This window comes from Equus asinus, chromosome 26, assembly GCF_041296235.1.
Source record: "Equus asinus isolate D_3611 breed Donkey chromosome 26, EquAss-T2T_v2, whole genome shotgun sequence".
In the NCBI taxonomy this organism is placed as follows: Eukaryota; Metazoa; Chordata; class Mammalia; order Perissodactyla; family Equidae; genus Equus; species Equus asinus.
In genome coordinates, this window is record NC_091815.1 from 30,790,833 (window position 1) to 30,816,173 (window position 25,341).

The 25,341-nt window shown below is 53.8% G+C and overlaps 1 protein-coding gene across 1 annotated transcript; it reads right to left on the reverse strand.

Moving 5' to 3' along the window:
• On the reverse strand, positions 1 to 24,482 carry NOVA2 (NOVA alternative splicing regulator 2). The gene is made up of 4 exons (XM_044759927.2): positions 24,198 to 24,482; positions 15,131 to 15,274; positions 9,692 to 9,858; positions 1 to 1,424 (listed from the first exon to the last, which is right to left on the reverse strand). Exons 1-4 carry the CDS (start codon positions 24,472 to 24,474, stop codon positions 342 to 344), a joined length of 1,671 nt encoding a protein of 556 aa, XP_044615862.2. The 5' UTR covers positions 24,475 to 24,482; the 3' UTR covers positions 1 to 341.
• Between the last annotated feature and the right edge of the window lie 859 nt (positions 24,483 to 25,341).

Consider the following 25,341-nt stretch of genomic DNA (forward strand, 5'->3'; position numbering starts at 1 on the left):
GAAAGAGAAAATAACGCTTTGTTTTCTATTAAAATCAACAAAATGCAATATATACAGATATCACACAGACCTGGGCCCTGGGACAGGAGGGCAGGCCCAGTCAAGCGTAGGGAGGAAGGGAGAAGGGGTCATTTCAGCGCCGGGGAGGGAGCTTCTGGGCCCCGTCCCCAGCCATCACTCAATCCTGCCTATGACTACCAGAAGGGGGGGTGCAGTCAGGCCTACCCCAGCCCCATCCCACGAGGAGCAGGACAACCGAGCTGAGGTCAGGAGTTGGGGAAGAGGAGGAGGAGGAGGAGGAGGAGGAGGAGGGAGCAGGGTGGGAGCACACACCACGGGCTTCATCCCACTTTCTGGGGGTTTGAGGCCCTCACTCCCTGCTCGTAGGTGACCCGCTGGCTGATGAGGTATTGAGCGGCTTGCGTGGCCGCGGGGCTGCCCGTGATGGTGACCCGCCGGTTCCGCGTGCCTGGCAGGAACTCGCCCTTCTTGGAGATCTGGATGCGGGCGCCTGTCAGCTCCTGGTACTCCACCAACGTCTTGCCCCCCTTGCCCAGGATGGCTCCCACCAGGTTCTCAGGCACCGCAATCTCCACCAGCTCCTTGGCGCTCTCAGCTGCCAACTTCTCTGCCGTCAGGAAGCCCCCGGCCGCCCCTGCCGCGGCTGCAGCGGCCACCAGCGGGCCACCCCCTCCGCCTGCCCCACCGCCCGCCCCGGCCCCGAGGTAGCCATTGGCGGCCGCGGCCAAGGCAAAGGACCCCAGGGCTCCAGGGGGCGGGGGTGGAGGTGGGGCGGCCCCTCCAGCTGGCCCGGCCCCTGCCTCACCCGCATAGGATGCCAGGAGGTTGGCAGCCGCGGCGGCAGCAGGATTGGCACCAGCGGCCACGGCGGCCAGGACCCCAGAGGCTGCAGCTGAGTTGAGGCCCAGGCCGAGGGAGTTGGTGTTGTAGCCATAACTGGCCAGCGTGTTAAGCGCCGTGCTGATGGCCAGCAGGTCGGTGCCCGAGAAGGCAGGCAGGGCGGCGGGAAAAGCTCCCACGCCCGCCAACCCCGCGGGGCCCAGGAGGCCAGAGGCGGCAGCGGCCGAGGCAGCGGCAGCAGCAGGCAACACATCCGCGGGGCTGGCGTACGGCGAGCCGGTGGGGTTGGAGTTGGCTACGGGGCCAGCCACGTTGGCGTAGCTGATGTTGAGGCAGCTGCTGCTCTGGGGATCTTCCTGTACCTTCTGCACGATGGCGCTCACGGCCTTGTGCACCTGCTCCGGCTCGCCGCTCACGGTCACCACGCGCTCCTGCAGGTTGATGCCCTCCGGCTTCTGGGACAGCTGCACCCAAGCGCCCGACTGTTCCATCACGGCTTTCACGGTGGCGCCGCCCTTGCCGATGATCAGGCCCGCCGTGCTGTTGGGGACGATCAACTTGGCCTGCGTGGAGAGTGACAGGGAGGGTGGCGGTCAGACACGGAACTGCAGTGTCCACTCATTCCTTCCCCCGGCTCTCAAGCGTCCGAAATCAGGCCCAGCACCAGTATGGTCCTACTGGTTGTTAAAAATACTGAAATACTCCCACACTGGTTGGTAAAAAAAGAGCTAGGACTCCAAGTCGCCTCAGTAGCCTCTTAGCCACCCTGTCGCGTGCCCCTGGGACCCCTGGGACGTCCCTTCCATCCAGCTCCTAAAGGCTTAATGGCTGACCCAGTGGGGGCCCTCTGGGACCCTGGCTCCAAGCTCACACTGGTGCCTGTGCCCTCCTAGATCATCAAGCATTCTGACACCCAGTCCGAGAGAAGGCATCATTAGTCTCACTTTACAGATGAGACACGTGAGGCCTAAGGGGTGAAGGGACTTGCCCCGGGGTCACGCAGATAGCGAAGGAGCTGAAATCCAGCCTCACGGATTCCTGCTCCCTTGTGCTTCCCACCCTGTGGCATGGTCACTCCACTTAACTTCTTTGTCAATGTCGCGGGCTGAATTGTGCCCGCCATCCCCACAATTCATATGTTGACTTTCCAACCCCCAGTATCTCAGAAGATGACTATATTTGAAGAGAGGGTCTTTAAAGAGGCAATTAAGGTTAAGTGAAGTCATTAGGGTTAGGGCCATAATCCGGTGTGACTGGTGGCCTTATAGGAAGGGGAGATTAGGACACGGACACGCACAGAGGGAAGACCGGGTGAGGACACAGGGAGAAGGCAGCCACCTACAAGCCAGGAGAGAGGCCTCAGAAGAAAGGAACCCTGCCGACACCTTGATCTCGGACATGCAGCCTCCAGAAGTGGGAGAAAATGGATTGCCTCATTTTACCAGTTAGTGGTACTCTGTCAGGACAGCCCTAGCAATCGAATGCAGTTGTCTCATCTGCAAAATGAAGATGATAAAACCTTAGGTCTGAGAAGCAGGGAGAAGCTGGTCCCTGGAATGTGGTGGTCACTCCTTGTCTCAGGTGCAGAGTGACCATCCTTTGCAGTCACCAATCTGTTCGGTCTTCATTCCAGTGGAAGTATTTAAAAACCACAGGTCTCCAAGAGCATTTCTACACAGATATGCCTCCTTCTCCATCCTTCCCACATCCCCTCAGACTTGTACAGTTTCTCTCTGAAGCTCTCCCCTCATCCTCTCCTCTCCACCCCCGAGCCAGACCCTGGGGTGTTTGGGAAATTTGTGGGAGCGGTTTTGGTTGTCACAAGGACTGGGGGTGGATGTGGGCATTCAGTGGGCAGAACCATAGATGCTTGTACCCCATAATGAGAGAGTCAGTTCCTCACAACGAGGAATGCCCCAGGTCCTGTACGACTTTTTTTTTGTTTTGAGGAAGATTAGCCCTGAGCTAACATCTGCTGCCAATCCTCCTCTACTTTATATGTGGGACGCCTGCCACAGCATGGCTTGCCAAGCGGTGCCATGTCCGCACCCGGGATCTGAACCGGGGAACCCCGGGCCGCCGAAGTGGAACGTGCGCACTTAACCGCTGCACCACTGGGCCGGTCCCCCTTGTATGACTTCTGAATGTCCCCCTGGACATTCATGTTGGTGAAAAATCTGTTTATAAATCCCTGAGCCAGAACTAAACCTATGACCCATGTAAGTACTAAGTATTTATTTTTTGCACGGTTTTAAGACCTACTAAACTTTCCAGGGATGCAACTATCGGTAAGTCAAGGGAAGACGCTACTTTGTTTTGTTCCAAACTTAACCAAGAGGTGTTCATCATTTTAGAAAACTACGACATCAGTAGTAACGCCACTGGCATCGTTCAAGTCTCCAATACTAGACTCCGGATCACGGCGTTTGTCGCTGTCTAACTCACTTAGACTCTGTTAGGTGTGAGCAGCTGACTATTTCATTATTTCTTCTACTGTGGTCCTGGCTGAGCATTTTACATGTTAAAAGTCATCTTATTTGATAACGTGTCACCTTCCTTTCATTTCTCCTTTATTTAAAAAAGTCTTCTTGGATGAAGAAAACCCACATCTGTACAATGGAATATTATTTGGCAATTGATTTAAATGAATGAAGTACTGATCCAGGTGACAACATGGAAGAATCTAGAAAACACTACACCGCGTGAAAGAAGCTGGGCACAAAAGACCACGCATTGTAGCATTCCATTTATAGGAATGCCCAGGACTGGCAAATCTATAGAGACAGAAAGTAGATTAGTGACGGCTTAGGGCGAGGGGTGCGGTGAGCTGGGAGGATTGGGGGTGATAGCTGAGGAGATCAAGATTTCTTTTTGAGGAAATGAAATGTTCTAAAATTGATTGTGGTGATGGATGCCCAACTCTGAGTATAATAAAACCACCAAAGTGCATGCTTTAAACAGGCCCAGTGTTGTGTATGTGAATTATATCTCAGTAAAACCATTAAAAAACCTTATGGATGTAGATATATTATACACACACACACACACACACAGGTGTATATATACAATTTCAGAGAGTAAAGAGGGCATGGGAAAATATTTGTAGGAGAAAGGGGTCATGGAGTCTGACGGGGCCGAAAGATGCTGCTTTACGGGGTCTGTTCCCTGTTGATCTCTCTGACTTCAGTCCTTGCCTCTCTCCCCCTTGCTCACTCCACTGCAGACACACCAGTCTCCCTGCCGTTCCTCCCGTTTGCCCAGCTCGGTCCAGACTCAGAGCCTTTGCACCTGCTGTTCCCTCACCTGTGACACTTTTCCCCAGAAAAGAGCTCTCCCCTCTCTTCGTTCAGTCTTTGCACAAAGGCACCTCCTTGGAGAGGCCCCCTCTGACCGCCCAGTTATCAAAGCTTGTTTATGTGCCTATTTTATGTCTGCAGCACGGACGCCTCCAGATTCGCCGCCAGCTGCTAACCTCACATCTCTGGCGTGATGCTGAATGGACACCTCAAACTGCAAAGTTCAAAATGGAACTCCTCCTCTTGCTCCTCAAATGCCTGTCTGCCAGGGTCTCCTCATTTCAGTACCTGGAAAATGAATCCTTCCACTACTCAGGCCCGAGAAGTATGAGTCTGCTCTTCCCCACATTCATCCAGTCAACATCCAGCCAGCAATTCTGTTGCCTTCACCTCCAAAGATATACCCTAGACTATTCTAGATTTAAAGAGACCAATGAGGCAGACAAGCAAAGGCAATGAATGGACTTGACTGAATCTTGGACACAAAAATACTCTATAGATATAAACGATGTTTTGGGGCAATGTGAGTACAGGCTTTTTCCTAAATAACAGTATGGAATGAGTATTAATTTTTCTAGGTGTGCTAATAGTAGTACAATGATATAGGAGAGTGTCCTTGTTCTTCGGAGTCACATGCTGAAGTATTTGGGGGTGAAGAGTCATGAAGTCTACAACTTATTTTCAAATGGATGGCAAACGACAAACAGACAACAAAACCCACCGAGGTGTGTGTGTGTCGACTCTAAGTGCGGTGTACAGGGAGTGCAGTGTATTATTCTCGAAACATTTTCAAAATAAAAAGTTAGGAGAAAAAAATATATGCCCCAATACTCCCTTCCCCTCTTTTCTGCTTTATTTTTCTTCATAGCACTCTTCACACTCTGGCATCCTACACATTTTATTTATGTACTTGCTTCTTTTCTGTTTCCCCATGAAAGAATGAAAGATCCCCGAGGGTAGAGATTTTTTTTTTTTGAGGAAGATTAGCCCTGAGCTAACATCTGCTGCCAATCCTCCTCTTTTTTGCTGAGGAAGCCTGGCCCTGAGCTAACATCCGTGCCCATCTTCCTCTACTTTATATGTGGGACGCCTGCCACAGCATGGTGTGCCAAGCAGTGCCATGTCCGCACCCGGGATCTGAACCGGAGAACCCTGGGCCGCCGAGAAGTGGAACGTGCACACTTAACCGCTGCCGGCCCCGAGGGTAGAGATTTTTATCTGTATTGGTTACTACTGGGTTCTCAGTGTCCAGAGGGGACCCGGGTATATACTCAGCAAAGGGTGGATGAATGAATGGATGGATGTAAGAATGAATGATGACATGGCCAAAGGACCAAGTAGGAATGGGGCTGGGCGGAGGCAGCCAGGTGTATCTCACCTGGTGGGGTGTGTGTGTGTGTGTGTGTATGAGTGTGTGTGTGTGTGTGTGTGGTAAGATGATGTGCATTTGGGTAGCCAAACTCAGCCAGATCTGAGTTTTCTAGATTAACTGGAAATTCTCATTTGTTAAATGTAAAGCAACCTAGCTTTCAAATGTTGGCAACCTCTTCGAAATGTCTCACAACCACTGTGTAGCAGCCAGGCCACCAGTCTGTAGTCTGTACACACAGATCCCTGAAAAGCTGCCTTGGACTCTGGAGACACCTGCTCAGGTTTGAATCCTGGCTCCACCACTGATGCTGGGCCTAATCTCTTTGAGACTCAGTTTTCTCATCTGCAAAATGGGGATATTCATACCACCTCCATATGATTATTGAGAGGCCTAACTGAAATCATGCATGAAATGATGAGCCTGAAATTCAAGCATGACCACAAGTGGCCAGAAGTGAGTAAGGCTGCCCTTCAGGTGACTCATAGTGCCCACCACTCCCAGCTTACACCTGGCTACCTCCCCTCAGTCATATTTCTGCTTGGCCCCTGTGGGCATGTCATCATCCATTCATTCAAATAAGCAACATTTGCTGAGGACCTACTGTGTGCCGAGCATAGGGTACCACATGACTGTGCAATTAATATGTGCCCATAGTAGGCACTCAAGAAATGATCATTGTCATTGTTACCCCCGTGGGCAGAACTGGGTTCAGGTCTCACAGCTGTCATACAGCCACTATGGAAAACATTCTGGCAGTTCTTCAAAAAGTTAAACATAGATTTATCGTAGGACCAGCAATTTCACCCCTAGGTTTATATCCCAGAGAACTGAAAACATATATCCACATAGGTTCATTAGCAGCATTATTCATAATAGCTAAAAAAGTAGAAACCACCCTAATTTCTATCAATTGTTGAATAGACAAACAAAATGTGGTATCTCCGTACAATGAAATACTATTTGGCCATAAAAAAGGAATTAAGTTTTGATATGTGCTACAATATGGATGAATCTTGAAAACATTATGCTAAGGAAAAGAAGCCAGACAGAAAAGGCCATAGAAATATCAGTCAATTTATACAAAATAGCCAGAATAGGCAAATCTATGGACACCAAAAGTAGATTGGTGGTGGGAGGGGCTGGCAGAATGGAGAGTTAACGGGCGTAGGGCTTCTTTGTGGGGTGGTGAAAATGTTTGGGAATTGGATAGTGGTGATTAATGCACTACTTTGTGAATATACTAAAACCACTGAATTAGACATTTTAAAACGGTGAACTTTGTGTAGTGTGTGAATTATGTCTCAACATAGCTGTTGTTTAAAAAAAAAAATCATTAGGGAAAAAAGAAGTCTGACAAATCAAGAGGACAGAACAGTAGAATGTACAAAACCAGACCGGAGAGTGAAGATGTCCTTCGGATGTGACACAGCATTTCAGAGAGAAGCAGGAAGGATGGAACCTTTCCATCCCAGTAACTGTGTTCACCAAGCAATAGTGAAAATAAATGCCTTTATCTCTCTGTGCTTATTTCTTCGTCTCCACAACTGACATAACCACAGCTCCTCCAGACAAGTATTGGGAATATTCAATGACTAAAGTGACTAAATATTCAGTGCTAGTGCCTGGCACGTGGGAAGCCCTCTGAAAACAGTAGCTGCCTTCGTGCTAGGCCCAGATTGTACAACCACAGAGCATCTTAGAGAGATCCGCAGGAGCAGTTCCGTAGAATCCTGGAGTCCCAGGAAATTAGAACAGGAGAATCTTAGAATAATATATGCCTAGAATTTTGGAACCACAGAGCCATAGAATTGTAGGAGGCGTAGAGCTAGAAAGACCTCGGAGACCATCTGTCCCAGTGACTTGCAAGTTTGGAGGTTTTAAAATAGTGATAATAATAATAATAATGAAAGCAACAGCAACAGCAACTAACAGTGCTTACTATGTGCCAGGCACTTTTCTGAACACTTTCGGAGAATAACTTAGTTAATCTTAGCAAGAACTCTGCAAGATAGGCACTATTATTACCACATTTTATAGGTTGGGAAACGGAGGCACAGAGAGGTTAAGTAACTTGCTCAAGGTCACACAGATAGTGAATGGCAGAGCCAGAGTCCATGTTCAGATTCCCAGGCCTGATTCCAAAAATTCAGATGCAGTGGCTCCAGGTTGAGACCCAGGAATCTGCATTTTAAGCTACCTACGTGATTCAGATACGAGCCAGGGCTGAGAATCAGTGGTCTAGCCCAGAGGTGGCAAACTGGTGGTCCTCAGGCCATCACCAGCCCACAGCCACACGGTGTTTTAAAAATAGAGCCAACCTTTCATAATCAGTTGATTTCAAATATTTCCGCCTTCTTTTGAAAAGTCTGCAAGATGTGGCAACGTTACGTCCACATTCCCAAAGGGCAAGACGAAAGTGGGGCTGAGTAGCAGCTGCCTTCTTAGGGATGGCATGACATCTCTACGATGAGGCCACAGTCCCCTATCTTTTGTGTTCCCTTCCTGAATCCTGGAGGCATTTCAATTTGTAACCCCTGGTTCGTCCCAGCTCCAACACCGGAAAGAAAGGGAAACTGAGGCTTACAGAAGGGAAGAAGACGCAGAGGAACACAGCAAGTTCAAGCCAAAAAGGGAACAGACCTGTCTCCCTGACTCAGAAATCCCATAATAACAATAACAACAGCTAACAGTTTTCGAGAACTTTCTATGCATTAGGCATACATGCTAAGTGCTTTGAGAACATCAATCAACACTAACCACCACCTTTGAGTAGGTACCATAGTGAATCTCACTTTACAGATGAGGAAAACTGGGCACAGAGAAATCAAGTCATTTGCTCAAGGTCACACAGGTGAGAAGTATCCGTGTTGTTGCTTCAACTCAACATGAAACTCCGGAGCCTGAGCCTTCAGCCATTATCTCGCTCATTCTTTGGAACCCCCGGGGAATAAGGCAGGAGGAAAATCCCGGTCCTATGACCTTTCCACTCCACTGTCTCAGACTTGTGGCCGCGACCGAGGCGGAGGGACGAGGCAACCCCCTCGCCTCTCTGGGAACCGTGGGTCAGCTGTGACCTGCTGGCGGCCAGGGGCTCGGGAGAGGCCCGGCGGGGCGCGAGGAGCAGAGCCGCTTCAGCACCAAGGACAGCAGCCGCGCTCCACGCGCCGAGCCCGCAGCCTCCTTTTTGGGCGCGATCCGCAGGGCACGCGCCTGCTTCCAGGGCTTTCCGCCCACCGTCTCCCCAAGAGCTTGGGGGAACTCAGGTCCGTGGTCTTCCCCCACCTCAGGGCAACAGGAATTCCCAAGAATTCCAGATTTCTTTTAGTGAGGCCCTCTCTTTCTCATCTTTGCTTCCAGGCAGACGTAAGAACCCCTCACCAGTGGCCTGTCCGCCCGCCCCGGGCTTCCCGCCTCTTTGCATCGCGTGTGCGTGTCTATGGGAGCGGGGAAGGGGAGAGAAATCGCGGGGCGTGCGCAGCCAGCCCCGCGTTCCCTTCCCTTTCGCTCCCTACCCGGGCACCGTGCTGCCAGGGGCTTTGCAGCGGGCCCACCTGCCCCGCGTGCACCGTGGTCGGGAAGCGATTGGTCGGCTCCCTGCCACGCCCATACGCGCTGCTTCCCCGTCACTGAGGCAACGCAGAGGCGCTGCCCTCCTCTTTTCATCCCTCCTGGAGAGGGACCAGTCCCTCTTCTCGCTAACGAAACACCATTTTCCCAAACGGTGGCTGCTCCCATACAGTAATTAATGGAAAGAAGGAGCATGAAAGGCCACTGCTAAACTCTTTTGGATAGGATGGGCTGTCACTGAGATCACTTCCGGTGAGAACAGGAAGGGGGAGGCAGGCTGCTCCGAGGGACAATGGGATGAGGTGGAAGGGAGAAGAGGATGTAGACAATCCCAGGAAGGAGGGATAAGTAGGAGGATCTTGGTTAACTTCTCCAAGCCCTTCCCGCTTGCTCTGAATCAAGCCCACTCCTAGAGGTCTGGAGTCCCTAGGCTGACTGCCTAATCATACTACTAACCACTACCGTGTATTTGATTGATAAGCATTTTATCAGCATTTATCTCACTGAACCCCTACAGTACTCCAGCAATGTGGGAGACGTGTCTTATCCCAGATCTCAGCAGTTTTACAGAAACCCAGTGTCTGTCCCTGCTGACCTGCTTGGCTCTGTCGGGGTTCATCGTGGTTTGGGGTTGAAGGATGTTGACCACTTCAGGCTTGGTCATCGCTTGTGGGATTTCTCGGACCTTCTCGGCAATAAAGCTGTGCACAGCGTTCAAGGCCTCTGCTGTGCCTTGTACCAGGCATACTCGCTCTGTGGTTCCTGTTGAGCAAGGAAAAAGAGAGGGCACACTCGTCAGACGGGAATGGGGACATTCCTGAGAGACAGGCCCCATTTAATGGAAAGGGAAAACTGGGGTCCAGACAGCGGACCTGACTGGCCCCAGGTCACGTGGTGAGCCCAGGCAAGCTGGTGTGGGCTCCCAGGCCGTGATGGGTGGCTGGGGAAGTCAGTAGAATCCCTGTGTTATAATCTGCACTTCATCTCCCTCCCTTAAAACAACCCCAGGGGATGGAAGAACGATGCTTAAGTGCTTTGCTATGCCCACAGCAGCCCTGGGCAGGGGAGACAGGGCTCAGCTGCTTCTTCCCAGTCCTTGCTGGCTCCCGGTTGCTCTGGCAACCATTCACTCGCTCCCCCCCCCTCTTCCAGAAGCCGAGAGCTCAGGCCTGCAACGGTTGCCACAGTAACTGGAACCCCCTTATCGGTCTGGCTGGCCGGGTCCTCAGCCCACCCCCAGGGGGACGAGGGACGAGGCCTCGTTGCCATGACAACCCCTGAAAGCCCGCAGCGTCGGCCTCCGGGCTTTTGGAGAGGATGGGGCAGGGCTGGGGGATGGGGGAGACAGAAGAGGCCTGAGCGCCTGCCTGGACCCACCAGATGGAGGGCTGAGGGGTGGGGGAGGACAGAGGTGTGCAGAGGGGAGAGCAGAGTGGTCAAAGGCAACCCACGGAAGAGTGGGGACTAGGAGACAGAGGGAGGAGGGTGGGATGGGTGCCTTTGCTGGAGACACTCCAGATAGTGGCTGTGGTTCGTACCTGGGCATCCTTACTACGTGTGTGTGTGTGTGTGTGTGTGTGTGTGTGTGTGTGTGTGTGTATTGGGTGGGGGAAGATGGGGAAGAGGAGCTAAATCTGGGTGGTGTTAGGATACGTGTGGGAGAGAGATTGGGTGACACTGTGACCAGTGTGAATCTATCTGTGAGGCTGTTTGGGGGGTGTGTGTGTATGTATACACGTGTATACTTGAGAGGTCTGCCTAAATTGTCTTCAGACTGAGCTATAAACAGACCGCACGATGGAGTGATTCTAGTAAAGATGTTTGTGCGCACTCTTGTGTGTGGGAAAGAGGCTGGGATGTTCGAGGTTGCGTACACTCTTTGTGAGACTGAGCTGTGTGTGTGAGAGTCTGAGAGAAAGAAAGAATCTCACGCAGCAGCATCGAGGCTGTACACTGAAGGTGCACCACTTTGAGGCTGGATGACAGCGTGTGTCTGTGTGTATGCATGTGAGTAAGGGAAAGAGACAGCCAGACACCTCTAGGTGTTCAAAAGATGATTTGGACGACTGGTGTCTGGTATGCATGTGTACGTTATGTGTGTGTGTATAGGGAACAGACAGATAAGACTCTATGAATGATGTGAAAGAGAAAGGGGAAGAGACCAACAGGCAGACCCAGGCGTCCGTGTGTAAGACAGGACGACTGATATGCTTGTGTGTGTGTCTGAGTGTATGTACTCCAGCCAGACAAAGGAGACTCTACTACGACTGGCTGGTGCGAGCATGTGGGTGCCTGGGTGAGCCGGGCATGTCTGGTGTGTGGAGCGTGTGTGTGTCTCTCCCTGGGTGGGAGTCTGTCTGCAGGACCAGTGAGCTCCCTGGGTCTGGAAAAGGTCTTGAGTGTGTGCCAGGCTCCATGCCCCCGTGTGTCCGGGACACTTGGGGGTGAGTGTCCCGTGTCCTGTGGGCATTTCAGTGCAGCATGCTGGTGCCACCACCCTGACCCCTCGCTTGCCATCTCTCAGCCCCGCTTGCCAGTCTCGCCATGGGTCTGGGTGTCACTGTCATGGGCCACTTGTGGACTTGACATTCCCCATCTCCTTTGGGCCACTGTTCCTCACTCTTACTCCCCCTCACCCCAGAACAATGGCTTGGCCTGAGCCAAGGGTGAGTCAGCGTGCAGGCTGCCTCCGTCTGGGTGTAAATAGGAAAGGGTGTGGGTCAGGGTGGGAACTGGGGGTGGGGCTGGGTGGCCCCAGGGAAAGCCTGGCTGAAGTGGCCAAGCTCTCCATCTATGCGAGGCTTCCTTCCAGCTCAGGGGGTCTGTGATCTCTTACCCCCTTGGAGTTCTTTACTGGGGTCCACAGGGACTTTGAGGGGCTCAGTTAAACCCTGAAAGAATGTCCAACAAAAACATCTGGTGCTTACATAATGGCACACAGCAGGCACCATTCTAAGCACTTTATATAGATTTGTCCACTTCATCTCTGAGGCACATATTAAGATATGATTATTCCTGATTTACTGCTAAGGACACTGAAGCACAGAGAAGATTCGAGGTTGGTCCAAGTTCACTCAGCCAGTAGTGAAAGATCAGGCTTTTGAACTTCAGAGTCTGGGCGTTTAGCCACTGCACCACCCAGTGCTAAACTAGGGGGGTGTGGTGTGTGTGTTGGGTGGAGGTATAGAATGATTGCCCTTGTTTTTGTTTTTGTTTTTGTTTTTTGAGGAAGATTGGCCCTGAGCTAACATCTGACACCAATCCTCTTCTTTTTTGCTGAGGAAGATTGGCCCTGAGCTAAGATCTGTGCCCATCTTCTTCTACTTTGTATGTGGGATGCCTGCCACAGCATGGAAGCGGTGCATAGGTCCACCCCCAGGATCCGAACCAGTGAACCCCGGCCGCTGAAGTGGAGTGCACAAACTTAATCGCTATGCTACTGGGCCAGCTCCATTGCTTTTGTATTTTTGATAGAAAAAAAGAATATGTATGAACATATTAAGTAGTTGCTTAAGATTTCACACTTTGGCACATATACGTTATAAATCAACAAAATTTAGAAAAATGTGTGTGTCTATGCTTTTCTTCTGGGGGTAGAGTCCAGAGCTTCAGGCAGATGCTCAAAATCCGGAGGAGGTGAGGATCACCAGGGCGTCACGGTGAGGGCACGGGGCTCTGTGTGGCCATGGGAAGCGACCTGCCTCTTGCTGGGTCTCGGTTTCTCCATGTATGACCCAGAAGGATTGAATCTGTGGCTTGGGGTTTCCTGTACCAAGGAGGGGAAACCCTCTGTATGCTCTGCCGCTCCCGTGGGGTTAAAGCCAGGTAGGTTTTTGTTTTACATAGTAGACACACGAGTGCAGTGTGTGTGTGTGTGTGTGTGTGTGTGTGTGTGTGTAATTACTAGGCCCAGAGGATCCTTTCAATTTCTCCATTGTCATTTCTCACCTGTTCTGTATGCTTCAGTCACACTGATCAAACCACCCCTACCTTTGCATATGCTATTTCATCTTTCTGGACCACCCGTCACTGCTCTTTACCTAACTCACTATTACTTATTGCTCTGGGCTCCTCCTCCAGGAAGCCCTTCCAGACCTCCCCAGGCTGGGTCGGGTGCCCTGTCTAGGCTCCAACCATAGTCTGGGCTTCCCCCTCCCAGTTCTGGCCATACTTGATCGTCACTGGTGTTCCGTCTGTCTCCCCTACTGGGCTGTGAGACCAGCATCTCAGTCACTGTGTGTTCCCGTCTCCGTCTAGCACAGGGCTGGTGTAGAGGAGATGCTCAGAGAACATGTGTTGAATGAATGAATGAAAGGGTGTCAGCCAAGAGCAGAGGGAAATACGCTCTTTGTCCCATGCAGCAGCATCTCCATTTCTTATGTTCCTATGGTTCCTGGGAGGCCCTAGGGACAGGACTAGGTGTGGGGGGCTGCGTCCTGAGTCAGGAGCCGACACCTGCTGTGTGATCTGCAAGTTCCACATCAGGAGTGAGGAGAGGGGCTCGATGCACGTCCCGGGGCTGAGAGATGCTGGCTCACATGGCTTGTTTGGCCCAGGAGAGTCAATGACTATCCCATCCTCTGGGGTACTCAGCTGCTTGGCCTGTGGGGTGTGTCACTGAGTTGGGAGGGGATGACGTGTCTCACGTCACAGAATGTGACCCAGAAGCAAGGAACCAAGTGTCCTGGGATGCGTGTCCCAAGCAGAGGTCTTGTCCGTATCTTGTAGGCTAGATGGGTGTGGGGCAAATCGGGCCAGGGTGGAAGAGAAAAGGGGGAGGTGTGTCTGGTTCCCTGGACTTTTCTCTAAACCTCTTGCCAAAGCTGCTTAGTGAGATGGGAGGGAGGAGAGAAAGAGAGAGAGAGGAAATGAATGTGTCCTGACCCCCGGCTCCAGCTCTGGTGTTTGACCTAAAAAATCCAAGGGGATTAAGGATGAACCAGAAGCAGCGCTGGACCAAAGATGCAATTCAGGGTCCTTCCCTGGATCCCTAGACGTCAAAGCTGGGGCACTGGTCTTGGGGGGGAGATGTGGAGGAATGAGAGATGTTGAGGGGGATTAAGGAGAGTGGAGGGGCCTTGGAAAATTTATGGTTGGGGGGAGAGAGAGCGCTGGAGGAGAGGCAGAAAAAGGGCTGAGTTGGGAGACAGCGCAAAAACCCACAAGGGAGCTGACACTTAGGAGAAAGAAAGAAACATAAAGAGAGAGATGGGCCAGCAGAGGCAGAAAGAAATGAGGGGCAACCCCAGCAGAGAATGACCTCTTTGAGGGGGGCTGCTAAAGATTGGTTGACTGAATGATTAAGTAGAAAGGAGCGTTGGGAGAGCAAGAGAAAGAAAAATATGAGACTAATGAGAGGTGGAGGGAAAGGAAAAGCTGGAGAGAGATGGGAAGACAGAAAGGGAGGGAAAGAGGAGGAGAGCGAGAGGGAAAAGCAGAGACAGACAGTGGGATGGGAGGCTCAGAGAACAAGAGGTGGAAGCTATCCCCACAGAACCAGAGAGACAGAAGCAAAGAGAAGAGCAGGAGGCCACAGAGAGGCCGAGGGGAGCGGAGACTGACACAAGATGGGAAAGTCGGAAACAGACGAGAAAGAGACACAGAAAGAATGGCACAGACAGAAAACCAATGAGACTCACATTGGGCAAGACGGGGTGATAGAGAAATCCAGAGGGAAACAGTGGGGTATGTGTAAGACAGACGGCTGCTCCCCAAGCCCTGAGGGACACCCTGACACCTGCCTCCCTGCCGGCTCCCCGCCCCCCCCCCCCCAGCTCCTCCAACTGACCCAAAGGGGCAGGTGTGTGGGAAAGGGCACATCTGCCAGCACATCATGCAAATGAGCTCATGAATATGCAGCAGGCCCATTGTCTTGCCCTGCCCCCACCCCCATCTGCTAGGGCCTGGCCCTTGGGGCTGAGGGAGGCCCCCCCACCACTATCACTGCCCCTAGGGCGGCCCTGCCCCCTCATCCAGGGCCCAGGTGGGTGGGACAGGAGGGAGGCTGAGGGCCGAGCGCTGGGCCGGGGCTCACCCGGATAGAAGTCTTTGGACTTAGAGAGCTTGATGGTGGCACCCGTCTCCTTCTGCAGCTGCACGATGGTCTGGCCGCCCTTGCCAATGATGGAGCCCGCCGCGTAGCTGGGGATCAGCACCTTCAGGAAGTACTCGCCTTCCTCTGCAGGGGCACACGGCAGGGAGGGGAGTCAGGGGGAGGGGTCTTCTTCTCTGGACCGTACCCCCGGGGGTGGGCGCCAGCAGGGGGTGGGCGAGGAAACCGTTGGCACCACAGTAACAAACAGGAGCAACGACCATGAGAACAGCAGTAAAGGAAAATCCTACAAATCATGATCTTCATTCATTCATTCATTCATGCATTCATTCCACAAACAGTTCCTGAGCACCTGCGTGGAACCTTCTAGTGAAGCAGCCATGAAGAAAACAGACAAAACTCCCTGGTTTTGCGGGCAGTTGAGGCAAATAAGGCCAGAGAGCTTTAGTGATTGAGCCAAGAGCTCGCACAGCTACATTATTCTAGAAGGGGGAGACAGACAGTATGTTTTATGTCAGATGGTGGCAAATACTCCGAAAACAAAAACAGGCAGGAAAGGGGACGGGGGTGTAGGGCTGCACGGTCAGATCCCTGGCCAGGAAAGCCCTCCCCAAGGATGTGGCATTCTTTGTTTATCAAACACCTCTACAGCACCTCATTTGCGCTGGACTGCGTTCCAAGTACTTTACAAATACCAGTTCTTTTGATTTTCACACTGATGCTATGAAAGAGGTACTTTCATAAACCCATTCTGCAGGTGAGGAAACAAAGGGAAAGAAGTTGCCCCAGTTCTTCTCCCAGAGCTGGGAGGTGGCAGAGCTGAGATGGGAACCTAACCTGTCTCCAGGCTGTGGAGGAGGGAGCGGAACCACGTGGCTGTGTGGAGGAAGAGCACGTGCAAAGGCCCTGGGGTGGGATTGTGCCTGGGTTGTCTGAGGGAGAGTGAGGTGGCCAGTGTGACTGGGGCTGAGTGAGGGAGGAGGAGAGTGGGAGGCGATGAGGGCTGCGAGGGGTGGTGGGAGTGGTGGGGTGTCGGGGCTCAAGGGTCGTGGTGAGGTCTTTGGCTTTTACTGTAAGTGAAGTGGGAGCCACGGGAGGGCTCTGAACAGAGCAGGAGCTGGCTTAGGTTTCAAGAAGATTCCTCTGACACCACGAGGGGAGCAGACTGAGGAGTAAGAGTGGAAAAGCTGGGAGCCCAGCGAGGAGGTGACTGCCATGGTCCAGGCAGGAGGTGACGGCAGAATGACTGGTGGGAGCAGCAAGGGGGGAGGAGGGCTGGACTTTGGAGATGTTCTCGACACTCGCTATGGACCCAGCGCTGTGTCGAGTGCTTTGCAAGCTTGAGCTCATGCATTCCTCACAAGTTCCCAGTGAAGTGCATAGAATGAGCTCCACTGTTACACAAGAGGAAACTGAGGCACAGAGGGGCTCCGAGAAGCAAGGTCAGTAGCCCGAGGGCACCAAGCCAGTTGCCGAGTTGAGGTTCACATGCAATTCTGCTTCATTCTTGGCCCTCCCTTGCTTAACACCCTCCCCTGCAGGTGGCTAACAGAGCCTCGCACACCTAGAGGCGGCGGGTGATGCCAAGGGTCCTTTGCGCGGCATTGGCCCTTCTTTGCTACGGACCAATGTCCCTGGTCACGTGTCAAGCACTTTGATAATGCAGCCTCAAGGCAAGTGTCCAGCCTCTCCTACCTTCTAGCCAAACTGTTGCCCCCAAGACCTCCTAGGGGAAAAATTCTGGAGCCTTCTCACTACAAGCCCCTTTGTGATCTGGCCCAGTCCACCTTTCCAGCTTTGAGTCCTCATCTTCCCCTATGGGCACCGGACACACTTTCCTTTTCACTCCTCAAAGTCCTCTCCTCCAACCCACCCCAGGGCCTTTACACATACTCTGAGCCTGGAACTCCCCTCCCCCAGTGAATTCCTCTTGTCCATTGGGTCCCCACTCAAACGTCCCTTTTTCTTGGAAGCCTTCCTTGAACTCTGATGAAAAGATGGACCCCTTGCTTCATGCCATCAGAGCGGTGTGGCACAGAGGTGTATGGTGGGTCACGTCATTAGAGCTCACCCTTGTGTCCTGGGGACTCACTCAGTGGCCAGCACATAGAGTAGGCAGGCCGTAAATTCTGGGAAAAGATAGGGAGGAGCCAGGCCATTCTGCTTCCCAAGCTTAAAGTCTCAAACCATCCCTCCATGGTTTTTCAACTTTTTATTTTAAAGCAAAGGAAATCTATCTTCAATGTCTCACATGAAACGCCAGCATACAGAGCAGATAAAAGAGAAACGGCTCTGGTGAAAGTGGGGGAAGGGCGGGGGAGCGGGGCACTGGGAGTCCTGCCCATCACCGTCTGGTCCCTTAAGACAAGGTTCTGGGTCTCCTGATGTGTTAAGATGGGAGTATGGAGGCAAGAGGCTGGATGTGGATTTGCAGGCCCGGGGAGGGGGTCCAGAATTAAGGGGTTTCCCTGAGCCCAAGGCAATCCTCTTAAACTTGCCTAATCAGACAATTAAGCCTATTAGATAATTAGCCCACGAGGGTGACTTCCCATGAATCATCCTGACCCCCTCCCGGGGGGAATTCACTTTCTTCCCTGGGCTCACGGAGGTGGCCCCTTGCCTGCCCTGCCCCCAAACCTGTCAAGGAGATGGGGGCCCAGTTCTCCACCTCTGGAAGGCTCAGAAAGACATTCCCACTAAGACTCCATCCTCTTTCCTTCTCTGACCTCACTCCCCATCTTCCCTCAGTCAGAGCCTCTTCTCCAGCTTCCCTTTTGTTTTGAGGAAGATTAGCCCTGAGCTAACATCTGCTGCCAAATCCTCCTCTTTTTGCTGAGGAAGACTGGCCCTGAGCTCACGTCCATGCCCATCTTCCTCTACTTTATATGTGGGACGCCTACCACAGCAGGGCTTGACAAGCGGTGCCATGTCCCCACCTGGGATCCGAACCGACAAACCCGGGCCACTGAAGTGGAATGTGCGCACTTAACTGCTGCGCTACCGGGCTGGGGACCCCCACTTCCCTTTAGAAGACAGAAGGTATTCACCTGCTCTGAAGAAAACTGGGGACGCCCCACCCCATTTTCTGCACCCTCTCTCTCACACTTCCCAGGTTTCATCCGAGAATCATCATAGGCAATGGCAGAAACAACCCTAGACTGAGTGTGAATTTTGTCACTGACAGGCTGTGTGGTGTTGGGCAAGCTGCCTCCCCTCTCTGGGTCTCAGTTCTCTCATCTGTGAAATGGGGACGTGATCGCGCTCCCTCACAGGGTTACTGTGAGGGATTAAATGATAAACTGTAAAGTCTCGGGCACACAGAGCACTGGAGAAACGTTAGATGTATTCAGCATCAGCATTATTATTATTCCCTATTTCATAAACACAAGTTCTCATGCCAATGGCTGGCACACGATCAGCGCTCTATAAATGGGGAAATGAGCTTAGAGAAGCTTTGGGGCTTTGTCGGGAGAAAAGAGCAGGAGGGGGGACCCCGCTGTCTTCATGGCCTCTCCCTCTCGGGGCTGCCTCAGTCTCTTCCTTGCTTCTTGGAGGAGGAATGTCCTTTCACTGATAGAAGACCTTCCTCCCGGGTCCTCCGGCCTCAGCATCTCTCCCTTCATGCCACCCTCTTGAATTTTGCCCTTCTAAGTCCCTCTCTGCTGTTATTTCCTTCCTTCTTCTCTCCCTCCCTCCAACAAATCCATCCTGAGTGCCCGCAACTGTGCCTCGTTTTAGGTGCTGGGGACACAGCGGGGAACAAGGCAGACAGCACATTTCCTTTAAGGCCACTCGCTTTTAAAATGGAAAAGCACCCATTTAAAGAGGACACTGAAAAATCATTGCTAATACTCAGTTTGAAGGGCTGGTTATAGTTTCCCGTCCAAAGCACGTCAATAAAAACATACAGAAGTAAAGAAAAAAAAAAAAGTTTGTCCGTGGACCCCGTTTAAACCACCTCGTGGGTGCTCTGTGCTTCCCGCAACAGACTGGTGAATTCTGGAGCCCCCTCCTCAGGCCAGTGTCCTGCGGACTGTGACCCGCTGAGACCCCTGCCTGTGGAAGCTCACAACTCTAGGTCCCAGGAGTTCCTATTGAGGCCACCAGCCTGCTCTGGTCCTTTTTAGAGTCTTCTGTACGTCCCTCTCGTTTGGGAGCATTTCCCACCGTGTGAGTCCCACCTCCCCCAGGGGGAAGCCAGGCCTCTGTTTCCCAGCCTGCCTTGCGGCAAGGGGCAGGCACGTGACCTCAGCTGAACCCGGAACCCCCCAGACCTCACACATCCTACCCCGTTGGAACAACCAAGGCTCTACTTGTGGAAAAGTTCTTCCTTCTATTGAAGGAGAATCTAGATGCCAGAACTTTCCGCCCACCCACCCTCCACCCCGCTCTGAGCTCTTCCTTTGGAGTCCAGGCAGCAACCTCTACTCAGTGACAGGGACTGAAGAACTGAAGAGGACAACATCAGCTCTCCCGATTAACCTGGTTTCTCTCCTGAAGCAATTTTAAGCATTTCCACTTTGGGAAGGGGCTGTTTATCCTCTTCTAGGCATTATGAGTCTCTGGTCTCCCCCTCCCTTCTCAGGAATGCTTCTGGAGGCTTCCAAAAAGCAACCCATACTCTCCCACCCCCTCCATAAATAATGTTTACCTACCCAAGAGATTAGGAGTGATGTGGTAAGAGTGGCATTTTTTACTGTCAGAGAGTTGGCCGGGAAAGATGGCTTTGATCTGGAGGAGGGTCATGAATGAGCAAGGGAGAGCTGAAGGGGTGGACGACGTAGAGGTGTTGTCGGTGGTGACAGTATGTCTGGGGGTGACCAAAGTTGGAGTGTGGTACCCATGGTATCTGCCCTTGTCTGGGGGTCCGAGGTGAAAGAGTCGCATGTTCTATGGAGGTGTGAGGAGGCTGGCGTGTGATGCTGACATTGTCGTGGGGAGCGTGTGGGGACGCTGCTGGTGGAAGAAAGGAGATGGTGGGGTGTGGCGTGGGAGGGGCCTCGCTGGGGGGTGGGGCGGACCTCAGGTACGGGAAGTCTTTCCGTGAAGGATGGTGCTGCCCGCTCCTGTGAGAAGTGTAATACAACCGGAGCGTGCTTCCGAAGCATCTGAAGGGAGGAGGTGCCGAAGGGTGTGAAGCTGTCTTTTAGTTGTGACACCGTCTCTGAGGGAGAGAAAGGCGGACCGGCTACGACGTCCTTGGGGCGAATCACCATCGGATGGTGAAACGGGACTATGACATTGTCAGTGGCACTAATAAGAATAATGATGCTGATAGCTCTTGTTTATGGAGCATTTACCAGCTGCCAGGCCTCATGCTGGCTGCTTCGCATACATAGTCTCATTTAACCCACACAACAGCCTGGAGAGGGAGGGTGAGCTTACGGTGCCCATTTTCCAGATGAGGAGACTGAGGCTCAGAGCAGTGAATCAACTTGCCTGAGGGTCGCACACCAAGCTCACGGCAGTGAGGAGATGAACTCCGGAAGGTCGTACTCTAGGGCTCTTAACTCTGGCGACAGTGTCTTTGTGTCAAAGAGTAAGCGATGTTGGGCGCAAGATGCGGCTGGTGTGTAAGCTGCATTTGGGGTGTGAGGTGTGTGTGTGTGTGAGGGGAAGCTGCTGTTTCTGTATATTTGTGGGTGACAGAGGTGGGAATAGCCAAGAATACAAGGCTCATTCTAGTGACACCTTAAGTTATGATCTGGACTCAAGGGGGACATTCTTTGTTACTGTCCCACAGACTAGGGTCAACTATTTCGCCGACAAGTTCCTAACCGGAGTTTCCATCCAGCCTTTCACCCAAGTCCTCCAGTCCTTGTCACCCTCCTAATGGCATCTGCCTGCCAGTCATGGCGCCCAGGAGCCACTTGTCACAGACACCATCTCCTCTATCAGCCCCCAAGAACAGGCAGGAGTGGCAGGCTGGCACCGTGAGCAGGAGCTCGCTCTGCCCAATCTGCCACGACTTGCTGTGACACCCCAGAAAAGTCCCTCACCCTTCTGAGCCTCACTTTCCACACCTGAAAATGGGGTTCACTATAGCATCTACCCACACAATGGAGCTGGCCTCCCGCTTTCAAATCATGGCTACTCATTAGCTGACGGGCCTTGAGCTAATTAACCTCTCTGTGCCTCAGTTTTCATCTGTAACGTGGGTAATATAATAGAATTGTAAGGATCAAATGACTGGTCCGTGCCAAGCATTTTCCATAACTTTCTGGCACACTGTGGCACCATAAATGTTAGCCATTCTTATAATTTATTATTATTACATCATAGGGTATGGGGAGAATGAAATCAAATACTGCATGGAAGCCATGAAGCGATAATATTGGTAGCTATTGTTACTATTATAGTTGTGGTTGTCGTCATTTGCCCATTTGGCAGATGGTGATACTGAGGCTCAGAAGAGGGGTGGGGCTGACCCAGCGTCCCACGGTCGTGAATGTCTTATTGGAAAGAGACCTCAATATTGAGATGAAAGTCCTGGACCCTTGCCTAGCCCTGCCCCGGAGTGTTTTTGTAAATGTAAATGGAGGACTTTCCCTTCGCATCTCAGAGCCTCAGTTTCCCCATGGGTCAACGGGAGGGGAGGAAGAAAAGTCTGGAGGAGAGAGTCCCTAAGGGCTCATCCTAGTTTCCCCGCTGCTGAGGGAGAGGCAGGATGCACAGTGGTTAAGCACATGAGCTCTGGAACCGGGCAGCCCAGTGTTGGGTGGATCCGGGCCCCACCACTTCCGAGCTGTGTGACTTTGAGCAAGAGGCTTCATTTCACTGAGCCTCGGTTTTCCTCCCCTGAAAAAGCAGCTCAAATCGTCTCCCCTGAGGGTCGTATCGGGAAGGGATCCCCTGTCTCAGAGCCTGGCTCGTAGTAGGTGTCAAGAACTTGGACCTGAGCGCGCCTGGCAGCATCGCCATTGTTAGGGGTGCTGCTCTTAGAGGTCAGACTTTGAGCATCTCAGCCCCTTTAAGAGAAGGACGAGCCCTCCCCGCCTCCCCACCCTTCCGCAGGGGGAGTGGGGCTGGACTGGCAGGCTGGGCTCAGGGACTGCCTGGGTCCCGGACCCTCTCAGGGACTGGGAATGGCAGTGGGGCAGGAAGGCGGGAAGGAAGCCGGCGGGGACATATTCATGTGTGTGCTGGGGGTGGGGAAGCAGGAAGAAGGACAGGAAACTCCCTCCCACCCCTCCCCCAACTTCCCTTTCCTCCCATTTCTGCTGGACACCCTCACAGGCAGCCAGGGGGTCCCTGATTCCTGTCCCACCTGGATGGGGGCAGGGGCTGGGATGGGAAGGAGAGGCTTGGCCTGTATTCATCGGAGGGGAGAAGGTGGAAGGTCCCCCTGCCAGCCCTAACTAGTGCCTGGTGGAGGGGACAAGGTGCATTCTGCCTGAGGCCATCCCTCTCTCGCGTCCGGAGGAAGTGGAGATTTGGGCCAAGGTGACCGCCGGGAGGGGCGTGTCTGCTCTGGGGTCTCCCTCCTTCCGGGGAGCTAAAGGGCTGGGTTCTGGGATCCTGGACAAACCCAGTCTTCTCCCTGAGTCCCCACCAGAGACGAACATCTAGAGGTCCCAGCTTGTCTTTCATTCTCCGGTACACAAACCTCGGCAGGCCACACACGCAGTGAGGGTCCCTCTTGTCTTACAAACACACACCTTCTGTGGTGTCCAACATTCAGCCATCACACACATACTCTCTCTCTCTCTCTCTTATCATCCACACACACAATCATCCCCACATCTCTGGTGCCATCCACTCAACCATTTCACACACACACCCCTCCCCTTGTTACACACATCCGCACACTTGGGTGTCACACACACACACACACACCCCTTCCCTTTTCATCCCCCTTGGGTGTCATACGCACATGTTCCCTGTCACACGGGTACCCATCCTTCTCTTCCCTTATTACACACCCTCATGTGTTTCACCCACAGAGCCCCAGCCTCTCCCTCGTCATACGCCCACCTTCCCTGTTGCACACACCCCCTCTGATGTCACTGTTGCACACCTCCATGTGTCACACCCAGCTACAGCGTCTCTGGAGTCACACCCACACTCTTCTTGTCACATACCCTCACCAGCTTCTCCTGGTCCCACCCCACCTCAGACACGCCTGTGTCACACACTCAACTGCCTCCCCCTGATCCACACAGCCTCTCACAGCTCACACCCAGAGACGGCCCATTCGGCGTCCTCCACACACCCCCTTGCATGTCACACACACCCTCTCACTCATGTGTCACCCTCTGCCACAGCCCCCTCTGGGGTGACATGCACACTTTCCCTCATCACACATACCCCTTAGAGGGTCTCACACACGGAGCCTGGTCCCTCTCACCTCACCCTGTCTCTTGCACACACAGACACTCTATTTCCTGTCATATCCATAATCTCTAATGTCACACATTCAGGCCTTACAGGGCCCACAGGCACACATGAACACACACACACACACACACACCTGTCCCACCTACATATTCTCCCACCTAGCTTTACACACCCACCCTTTCCTCTGTTTCACCCAACACACCCACCCAGCTTGTCCCCACGCACGATCCCGCCCATGACCCACACATGCCTCCCTCTGGGACAACCCTTGCTCAGGACATCCCCAGGGAGGGAGGCTGGAAGCTCCGGGTCCACAGGCCTCCTCTACTCTTTCCTCTACACAGGCCAGGACACGCCAGCCCGAGGACACCCCTGCCCCAAGGGGTCACATCACACACCCCTCAAGGACACAGAGACACCCGCCCAGAGGGACCCACGCCCCCCATCCTTTGCGCCCCCCCCCAAGGACACTTACCACCCCCTCCCCCTCAACCCCTCTCATCCCAGACAAAGCTCGCAGCCCCGGTGCCGCGGCGAAAGGGACAAGGGGTCCGGCCCCCTCCCCAACTCCCCTCTCCGTCCCCCGGGCTAGGGAGGGGCGCCCTTCCCCTCCCCAGAGCCCTTGCACCTGCCATGGGGGGGGGGGGGAGGAGGAGAGAGAAAGGCGAGGGCGCCTGCCCGCTCCCTACACCGAGCCGCAGCCCTTTCTCACCTCCCGTGTTGCTGCGCTTGGTGCAGACCACCTCGGGGGGCGTTTCGAGGGGCCTCTTGCGGGAATCCGGGGCCTCGGGCTCCATGGGGGGGGCCTGGGGCGGCGGCTGCTGCTGCTGCGGCGGCTGCGGCGGCGGCGGCGGCGGCTGCTGTGGCGGCGGCGACGGCTGCTGGGGAGGCTGGGGTTGCGGCGGCGGCGGCGGCGGGGGCGGCGGCGGCTGCGGGGCCGCGGAGGCCGTGAAGAGGCCGTGCACCGCGCCGGCGGCCATCATCCTCATGGTGGGGGGGGGCGGGGGACGGGGGAGGGGAGGGGGAGGGAAGGGGATGTGGGAGGGGGAGGGGGCGGCGGCGGCGGGATGGGGGAGGGGGAACCCCGGGGAGGGAAGGAGGGAGGGAGCTGGATCTGGGGGGCCGACAGAGCCTGGAGGGCGGATGTGAGCAGGATGGGAGGGCAAAGGGGGTCTCCGACAGGGCCCGGAGAGAACTGAGGGGTGGGGTCTCTCTCAAGATCACGGAGGCCGGGGACTGGCCGCACCACTGGGGGGACGGGACCCCCTTCTTTGCTGCCCCGGGCGGAGGGCCGAGCCCCCCAGACCCTGCTCGGGGCGGGGGGCCGGAGGAGCGGGGTCGGAGGTGGGAGGCGGAGGCGGCCGCTAGTGGGGACCCGGGGGGCGGCCGGCGCGGGCGGCAGCGGCGGCAGGGCTGGCGGTGGCTGCTGGCCCGAGCATCTTCCTCCCGGCGGCTCCCACAGCGGCCTGGCCCCTCCCACCCGCGCGAGGCCACGCCCATGTCGGCCAGGGCCACGCCCTTCGGCGCCCCCATTGGTCTGCCCTTGAATCCTGGACCACGCCCCTCTGGCTTGGCCACGCCCCTTCCCGCAGCTGCGGGAGAGACCCGGCTCCCCCAGGCTACCATAAGGTCCTTGGGCTCATCCACACCTTCTCCCCTCCTCACCTATAGTGAGCGTTTATTGAGCACTTACTATGGGGCAGGTCCGGCTCTAAGGAAGCGCTTCACAATCCTTCTCACATTCAACCCCCAGAGCAACCAACTCTGTAAGGTACCCTTATTATCCCTATTTTACAGACGACGAAACTGACCCTCAGCGACTTGCCATCGCTTGGTCAAGATAAGAAATGCAAGCT